Genomic DNA, 9,423 nt, shown 5'->3' with positions numbered 1-9,423 from the left:
TTTTTCCATTAGAGGCGGACTCACACTTATAAGTCCGGTGTACGTGCAACTTCAGAAAAAAAACATTTGTACATATATATTTATCTTGAGAAACTGACAGAAATTAAGATATAATTACAATGCACCATGATGAGCATATGAATGTCCTTCTGTTGTTAGTATTCAAATTCTGAGTTCACCTCTGCATACTGATATGAAAAAAAATTACAACTTATAGTATTTGTTGTATAGTTATTGAATGTCTAATATTTTTTTTCAAAAATATTGAATTAATGTAATATAATTTAACTTTAAAAATAAGTCAAACTGACTCTCCAAATGAACAACATAACACTAAAAGGAACAAAAAATTCATATTACTTCTAGCGAGAACGTTAAAATTTTAATACTACAATAAAAAAGAAAAAAAGATCCCCCTTAGAGCTGAAACTATGCGCCTTATTCCATTTTCACGTAAAATAAAAAAAATGAATTGATATATTTATTAAATCCGTCAGGACTGACTAGAAAAGTAGAAGTACATACCTTGTGTGTTCTGTAGGATGATTTGGAATGAGTCTATATTCATGCATTACCCAATTGGTTTTTTCCCCTCTTGGTGCTCTTCCTTTATAAAATACCAATGTTTTCTTCATACCAACTAATTCTAAATTACTAAAAATCTCTTTGTCTTTGCCAGTGGTTTTCCAATATCCACTATTTGTTGCTCTATTTGTTCTCACTCCTGTTGGATACTTTCTATCTCTTAGGCTGAAAAAATACCATTCTTTTTCTCCTATTTTTGCCTTCCCTATATCATATAGTACAGGAGTCCGAAACTCAAAGGGTAAAAAATATTAACAAAAATTCCAAAACGGTATATAAAATTTTATATAAATCAAAACGGTAAAATCGCTGCCGACGCAGCGATTTACTTCGACTGAAAAAGTAAAATCGCTGCTGAGGCAGCGATTTTGCCAAAAAATTTTTTTTTTAATAAAAAAATGAAATCGCTGCTCAAGCAGCGATTTCAAAATGTTTCTTCTTACAAATCGCTGCCAGGGCAGCGATTTAACATTATTTTTTAATTTTCTTTTTTTTTTAAAAAAATAAGGTATATCGCTGCTCTGGCAGCGATTTACGAAGAAATTTTTTTTTTCTTTAAAATCGCTGCCAGTGCAGCGATTTATAAAAAAAAATAAAATTTGCAATATAAATCGCTGCCTTAGCAGCGATTTATCTAGCAGCGATTTACAAAAATAAATTTTTTTTTTATGTAAATCGCTGAGCAATTTTTTAAATAAAAAAAAATTTAAAAAATGTTAACTTATGTATATAATTTATAAGAAAATATACATTATTTTTAAAAAATTAAAAATAACTAAATATATTTTCTTTCTTAAAAAAAAATATTATATTGAATTTAAATTTAAATAATATTTGAATTCAAATAATTAATTTTTTTAAATAAAAAATTAAATGAGAAAAATTATTTAATTTTTTTAAAACAAAATTATATACTTTTATATATATATATATATATATATATATATATAAAGTGAAAAGGATCACATGACAATAGTAAAATTTTTTGTTTTTATTGTATAATTTGAAGAAAATTTTCACAAGTTAAAGTGGATGACATCACAATAGTAAACCTTTGTTTTTATTGTAAGTTTTAAAAAAAATATTCACATGTAAATAGTACATCATACTTTGAATTCTATAAATTGGTACTTCAATTTTTCATACTTTGAATTCTATAAATTGGTAGTTCAATCTTCCAATCCAATCTACTTTCAATCTTCCACAATCTTAAAATTCTTGTTATTCTTCAAATTTTCTAAAGTTTTTAAAAGCATTTTCCTTATAAGGTGAGTTTAAATTTATTTTATTTTTAATTTATTTTAATTAATTTTATACTTTTATATGATATTGTTGATATATTCAATCGTTTGATACTTATATTAATGTTAATTTTTATTTTTATTTTTTGTGTATAGATATGGATCCATCAAATTTATACGTACATCCTGGTCCAGTAGAGCATGATGTATTAAAAATTCAAGTTCATCATCGTTCCGAAGGAATTTGGAATGGTAGCATAAAAGAAGAGAGATGTTGCTTATATACACGTCGTGGTGATATTGAATTTTGGCAACATTTAAAATATCATCCATTACATTCTCGCATCCTTCAATATTTTGAAAATTGTAGATTTAAAGGAATTCTTGATGTTGGATGTGTGCCGTATGACTCCGGATTAATTTCTGCTTTAATTGAAAGGTGGCGTCCGGAAACTCATACTTTTCACATGCGAACTGGCGAGGCTACCATAACTTTACAAGATATTGAAATTTTATTCGGAATGGTAGTAGATGGTAGTCCTATAATTTTAAATGGAGCTGATTCTTTAGGGATTATAGGTAGACAAGAAATGATTTTTCAATTAACAGGATGGTTACCCGATACTAGTTGTTTTTCTGGTGTTAGTAGATTGTCAACATATAAATTGATTGAGTATATCGAAGGTTTGGAAGTTATTAACGATAACTCAACTGAGCATGAAGTTCAACAAAGATTTAGATTATATTTATTATGGTTATGTGGTGGATCAATATTTCCGGATAAATCTAATAATAAGATTAATTTGGACATTTTGATTGACATGAGAAATTTAGATTTAATGTCAACTCAAGCATGGGGATCGGCCGCATTATCATATTTGTATAATTGTTTATGTCGTGCGTCAATGAAAAAATCAAATGAAGTTTGTGGATTTCTCTCTTTAGTGCAGGTATACATATTTTTTTGATTAAATATTTTTTATATACTAGTAATATGCACTTTTAAATTTAAGTGCATTATAAGTAATGGTGAATTTATTTATTGTAGATTTGGGCATGGGAAAGAATTATTCCCCTGCAACCATTGCCAAAGCCTCTAAGAACCAATCAATTTGAGGCTTTAACTGCACTTGCACGTAAATGGACGCGACGTAGAAATCATCAAAATGAGGCACGAACTGTAATCGGTGTGATTAGGGATGTACTTGATAATCTAACTGATGAACAGGTATTTAATATTATTAGTATCTTATACTTTTCATATTTTATTTTATTTTAAATAAGAATATATTTTTTTCTGCCAATGTTGTTTTTATAATTATCTTAATTATTTTTTTATAGTTTATTTGGCAGCCTTATTCGGAAGATGTTATTAATGGATTGCCTGAGTGGTGTCGGTCAGGACAACGTGTCTGGATGGCACAGGTGCCACTGATTTATGGAATTTATCGTGAGTGGCACATGGTTGATCGTGTTGTGAGACAGTTCGGTTATTTACAACATATTCCTGGACCGTGTACCCAATTTTCCGAATATCATTTTAAGCGTGATAAACGATCAAAAATAAAACAAGAAGATATAGATGTATTTAACTATACACAATATTTATGGGAACAACGTCAAAATCGTATATTTCGACCTCCATTTGTAAGTGATCAAACAGATTACTTCCGTTGGTACATGAGGCATACCCGCATGGTCATTGGAAATCCACAACATGTTGTACAAAAAGGGTATCAACACATGGCAGGAAGACATGAGGCATTAGTATGTATATTACATAAATTTCAAATTATTATGTCAATCTTTAATAATTTTTTTTATTAATATTTGTTTATTCATTATAGGCTAGAGGTCATGAAATGCAGTATCGTCGAGCTCGGATGATTGAAAATGATGAAAATCAATCTAATGAAATGAGACAATATGCAGCGGAAGTCGCTCGTATTTCAATGGAGTCAATGAATGCGGCCTTTCAGGGAACGCGATTGAGCTTTGATCATGATTACAATCCTCCCACTCAATACGATGAACCACCACCAGTACAAGTATCTCGCCGATCACGACAAACAACACCGAGAGAGGGTGCTCGTCGAGGTAGAAGGACCACTAGTGAAACAGCTGATTTTTCTGCAGGACCCTCTAACACTAATGTGGCGACTCCCGAGCCTTATTATCCCACATTTGATTTTTCTGTAGGGCCCTCTAACACTAATCCGAATTTTTCTAGTCAGCAAACAGTTGGTTTTGTAACTCCGCAGGTTCCAATATCTGGGTTTGCACAATTTAGTGGTTCTCAATATGGTTTTCAACATGGTATGCGTGAATTTCCGATACATAATTCTCCATTTGGTGGAAGATTGAATTTTTCGAATGTAAGTATAATTATTTTCATACAATTTTTTTAACTTTTTATAATTTTTTTTATTTTTATTGCATGTTTATTTGATTATATTATGTTATATTGTATTATAGGTAACTGCGTTTGATGATTCAAGATTTAATGCTGGGGCTTCACAAAATTTAGTTCTTAATAGACAAAATCCACCTCGGAGAACATCTAGGCTACACAAATCAACTAGATGTGGAACAGGCAGTCACTATCAAAATGAGGAAGATTTTGAAAATGAAGATGAAAATGAAGATGAGAATGAAGATGTAGAAGATTCGGATTCAGAAGAATAATTTTTTTTATGCACTTTATTCTAAAAGGCTGAAGATTCGAATTTTGAAATATGTAAATTTTGTTGTTTCGTGCAAGTTTGAACAAAGTAATGAGATTATGTTTGAACAAGTTTGCTGGATTTACTTTTCTTTTTGTAATAGGTCAAATCAATACTTTTTATGTTATGTCAAATCAATACTTTTTATATTAGGTCAAATCATTATTTTTTAATAGAGTTCAAATCAGTAATATAATAATAATGTAAAGATATTATACGTACAATATTTAAAATGCACAAGACAAATTAAATTCATGTTAACAAATAAATATAAAAGATATATCATATGTCAAATCAATACTTTTTGTCAACATTTTTGTATGTTTGAACAAGTTTGCAGGATTTACTTTTTTTTATCTCAAATCAATACTTTTTGTCAACATTTTTGTATGTTTGAACAAGTTTGCAGGATTCACTTTTTTTTATCATAAGTCAAATCAATACTTTTTATGTTAAGTCAAATCAATACTTTTTATATTAGGTAAAATCATTATTTTTTACGTACAATATTTAAAATGCGGAAGACAAATTAAATTCATGTCAACAAATAAATATAAAAGATATATCATATGTCAAATCAATACTTTTTGTCAACATTTTTGTATGTTTGAACAAGTTTGCAGGATTTACTTTTTTTTTATCTCAAATCAATACTTTTTGTCAACATTTTTGTATGTTTGAACAAGTTTGCAGGATTCACTTTTTTTTTTATCATAAGTCAAATCAATACTTTTTATGTTAAGTCAAATCAATACTTTTTATATTAGGTAAAATCATTATTTTTTACGTACAATATTTAAAATGCGGAAGACAAATTAAATTCATGTCAACAAATAAATATAAAAGATATATCATAATATTAATAACAAGATAATAAAAACACATTAACCTTAAAAACATATACAAAATATTTAAAATCGAGTAGGACATCGTGCCTTTGTGTGACCTGTCTCCTTACAAACACTACATTTTCTAGTCATGCGAGCCGGAGCTATATCCATATCATTCTTAAGTCGGCTTCTTCCTTGCGTACCACTTGTCCGCAAATATTCAGTATTTGCAATTAAATTAAAAGGAGCTAGTGGCCAATACATTTCATCACCCACTGGATTAAATGTCTCACTGTATGTTCGTTTGTAATATTTTGCACTGTAGAATTTACTTACATAAGATTTTGGCTCGATTCCGCGAAGTCCACAAAATTTGATGGCATGCGAACAAGGCATATGATAGTTTCTCCATTTTCCACAAGAACATTTCTTACCTTTTGCAGTAACCTTGTGGACATTTCCACCTTTACCATCATGAGCAAAAGTAAGAATTTCAAAAACTCCATCACCTGTGTTGTAAGTCATCATATCTGTGTGCCCTTGAGCTCTTTGATAATAATCATTAAATTTTTTATCTATCGCAAGTGGCCATGGCATATTACTTTGAAGTAATGCAATTGCAAGATTGTTTCTTTCGACAAAACGATCAACGAGAGCTTTGAACGTCATTCGAACCATGGCAGTCACAGGAAGCCCCCGAGTTTTTTTCAATAAACCATTATATGACTCAGACACATTTGTCGTCATGGCACCCCATCTACGACCACCATCCTTATACATCGTCCATTTTTCCAAAGGAAATTCATTTAACCATTCATATGCTGCAGGAGACAATGTTTTGATTTGTTGCATCCGTTGCATAAACTTTTTCTCCTGATGCTCAGTAGCAGCCAACCACATTAGATTTTCGAGTTCACTATTTACAAATTTTTTATTAAAATTTGCTTTTAAGTGTCGAACACAAAATCTATGATATGTGTTGGGTGGACTCAACCAATCATAAGATTGAACGCACTGCAAGATTCCTTGATGACGATCAGAAATAAGACCAATTCCTTGTCGTTCACAAACTACATGTGTCCATAATAACTTGAGAAACCATGACCAAGACTCAAAACTCTCACGTGCAACTAAAGCATATGCAAGTGGAAAAATATTTCCATTCGCATCAATTCCAACCGCAATTAACAATTTGATATCATACAAACCATAAAGATGTGTGCCGTCGATAGAAATGACCGGCCTACAACTTTTGAAACCATCAATGCTCTGTTTAAAAGCCCAAAAAAGAAATTTAAAAATTTGCTCACCTTGCATTGTTGTAGAATGATGCTCCCACTCAATAATAGTGCCTGGATTGAATAATTGTAGTGCAGCCATGTATCGAGGTAATGCCTTAAATGAACTTTCAAAATCACCATAAACCATTCGAAATGCTTTTCTTCGACCTTTTTGTGCTTTTCTGTAACTAGGAGTATAGTGATGTTTTCCTTTGATAATTTCACGGATCATCTTAATATTTATGTCCGGATTTTGCATAACATATGGTATTAATGAAGTGGCAATCATGTTATCATTCAAATTGAAATGATCCTCCTTATAGTTATCTGTAAGACAAGTATGCGGTTCAATCATTTTTCCTGTCTTCCACATACCGCTTGAAATCTCTCTAAACCGAATCATCCAATCACACCCTAACTCATGACGCTTGCAAATAACTTTCCAACTTTTACTTTTGGATTGATCACAAAGAAATTCTTTTTTAATAGCAAGACTATATGCTCTTACTGCAGATTTCATTTGCATCTTATTCATAAATAACATACCTAGTTGCATATACAAATTAAATTAATCAACATGCAATAAATAAATAAATAAACAACTATAAAATATTTAGTTTTCAACAATCGAACCTGACTGGATATGTTTAGGATTGTTTGAATTCCAAAGTGCCGTTCGAATGGAACCGTCATCTCTCGTGTACATAAAATCTTCTGCATTTTCGTCAGTGTGATCTAAGTATGGAATCGCTGTAGAATGATAATTAATACTTTGATCTTCAATGGATGCATTAGGTGCATTATCCACATTATCATCATCGCCGTCATACATATCATCACTGTCTGTTAATTCATGCTCGGAAGGTTCATCATTGTGCAACTCACCAACTCGTTCATCACCCATAACATTGTTATTTACAATTTGTGTACAATAACTCACTGCATTTTGAATTTGATCATACCTATAAAAATAATAATATAAATATATTACATATAAGAAAAATAATTTTTAAGAAATGAGAAAACATTACTTTATTTACCTATTAGTTGAATCCGATGAGAAACAATTCAAATGACTGAAATTTTGGCTAGACTCTCCCATAATATTCAAATGTTTTTACCTAAAATTGTTGGTAGATTGGAAGATTGAAAGTAATATGAATATGAAGGATAAGTTCCAATTTATAGAATTGAAAGTCTCATGTACTATTTACATGTGAACTTCTTCAACTATTTACGATAAAAAAACAAATTTTACTATTGTCATGTGATCCTTTTCACTTTATATATATATATATATATATATATATATATATATATATATATATATATATATATATATATATATATATATATATATATATATATAAATAAATAAATATAAAAGTATATAATTTTGTTTTTAAAAAAAATTAAATAATTTTTCTCATTTAATTTTAAATTAATTATTTGAATTCAAATATTATTTAAATTTAAATTCAATATAATATTTTTTTTTAGAAAGAAAATATATTTACTTATTTTTAATTTTTTTAAAATAATGTATATTTTCTTATAAATTATAAACATAAGTTAACATTTTTAAAATTTTTTTTTATTTAAAAAATTGCTCAGCGATTTAATAACAAATTTTTTTTTTAAAATAAATCGCTGCCTAAGCAGCGATTTATAAAAAAAAAAAAATTGATATAAATCGCTGCTAGAGCAGCGATTTACATAAAAAAAAAATTTTATTTTTGTAAATCGCTGCTAGAGCAGCGATTTATGTCAAAAAAATTTTTTTTTTTTATAAATCGCTGCTAAGGCAGCGATTTATATTGCAAATTTTATTTTTTTTTGATAAATCGCTGCACTGGCAGCGATTTTAAAGAAAAAAAATTTTTCTTCGTAAATCGCTGCCAGAGCAGCGATATACCTTATTTTTTTTAAAAAAAAAAGAAAATTAAAAAATAATGTTAAATCGCTGCCCTGGCAGCGATTTGTAAGAAGAAACATTTTGAAATCGCTGCTCAAATAAAATTTTTTTGGCAAAATCGCTGCCTCAGCAGCGATTTTACTTTTTCAGTCGAAGTAAATCGCTGCGTCGGCAGCGATTTTACCGTTTTGGTTTATATAAAATTTTATATACCGTTTTGAAATTTTTGTTAATATTTTTTACCCTTTGAGTTTCGGACTCTATAGTACAGACCGTTTTAAAATAAATATCACTTTATAATTAAATATCATGTGCATTAAGAAATCAAATAAATATAACGCGTAGTTTACTCTACTTGTCACATTTTATGCTTCATTTTTTTGTTTCTCAACGACATAGTTATCTCCACAAATGCAACATGTGATAATTTCTAGACTGAACAACACTTCATCTATAAAACAAGGATAATCTAATCAACCACCGCTCTATAGAACTTATCTAACTACGAAAAAAAAGGACTTACATGAATAGAGGGAGACTTCTGAATCAATACTTTAACTTGTTTTCTTAAACTAAAATATAATATTGTAACAGAAATTACAAGATTTGAGTCAAATATTTAGCCTTCAATATCACTAATTACCGCATTCTATAATAGAAGAATAAAATGTTAGATTTCTATCCCTTTTCCATAGAATAAAAAAGCTATCTGCACAAGTGTATGATATTTACATGCGAATCAAGACGGCAACAAACATATCATATCGCGTAAAATTTCACAAACATATCAATTCTCACTTTAATACATGTTCGAAAAATCCTAGATTCGCTTCTGACTCCTCCCATAGA

At 29.3% G+C, this 9,423-nt stretch overlaps 2 protein-coding genes across 3 annotated transcripts; one reads left to right on the top strand and one right to left on the bottom strand.

The window, feature by feature from the left end:
* Positions 1–1,918: 1,918 nt before the first annotated feature.
* LOC138337101 (serine/threonine-protein phosphatase 7 long form homolog) lies at positions 1,919–4,847 on the top strand. 2 transcript variants are annotated; one of them, XM_069297824.1, is made up of 5 exons: positions 1,919–2,078; positions 2,875–3,054; positions 3,168–3,593; positions 3,674–4,201; positions 4,302–4,847. In XM_069297824.1, the coding sequence occupies exons 1-5, from the start codon at positions 2,076–2,078 to the stop codon at positions 4,509–4,511; spliced, it is 1,347 nt and encodes a 448-aa protein (XP_069153925.1). In that variant the 5' UTR covers positions 1,919–2,075; the 3' UTR covers positions 4,512–4,847. The 2 variants fall into 2 exon arrangements, with proteins under 2 accessions (XP_069153925.1, XP_069153924.1); XM_069297823.1 differs by lacking the exon at positions 1,919–2,078 and adding an exon at positions 2,095–2,776.
* Positions 4,848–5,383: 536 nt separating this feature from the next.
* On the bottom strand, positions 5,384–7,675 carry LOC138348493 (uncharacterized). Its single transcript, XM_069297822.1, has 2 exons — positions 7,293–7,675; positions 5,384–7,205 (listed from the first exon to the last, which is right to left on the bottom strand). Exons 1-2 carry the CDS (start codon positions 7,561–7,563, stop codon positions 5,461–5,463), a joined length of 2,016 nt encoding a protein of 671 aa, XP_069153923.1. The 5' UTR covers positions 7,564–7,675; the 3' UTR covers positions 5,384–5,460.
* Between the last annotated feature and the right edge of the window lie 1,748 nt (positions 7,676–9,423).

This window comes from Solanum lycopersicum, chromosome 5, assembly GCF_036512215.1.
Source record: "Solanum lycopersicum chromosome 5, SLM_r2.1".
NCBI classification, from domain to species: Eukaryota; Viridiplantae; Streptophyta; class Magnoliopsida; order Solanales; family Solanaceae; genus Solanum; species Solanum lycopersicum.
Note: the sequence above shows the minus strand (reverse complement) of the source record. Positions and strands in the feature narration are given on the sequence as shown.

What these genes read in the sequence shown, in the direction of transcription:
- LOC138337101 (XM_069297823.1), top strand. Translation starts at nt 2,294, where the DNA reads ATGCGAACTGGCGAGGCTACCATAACTTTACAAGATATTGAAATTTTA. An exon ending in GATTTCTCTCTTTAGTGCAG is followed by an intron (nt 2,777 to 2,874) that starts GTATACATATTT and finishes TATTTATTGTAG; the next exon opens with ATTTGGGCATGGGAAAGAAT. An exon ending in CAGGAAGACATGAGGCATTA is followed by an intron (nt 3,594 to 3,673) that starts GTATGTATATTA and finishes TATTCATTATAG; the next exon opens with GCTAGAGGTCATGAAATGCA.
- LOC138348493 (XM_069297822.1), bottom strand. Translation starts at nt 7,563, where the DNA reads ATGGGTGATGAACGAGTTGGTGAGTTGCACAATGATGAACCTTCCGAG. An exon ending in TCCTAAACATATCCAGTCAG is followed by an intron (nt 7,206 to 7,292) that starts GTTCGATTGTTG and finishes ATATGCAACTAG; the next exon opens with GTATGTTATTTATGAATAAG.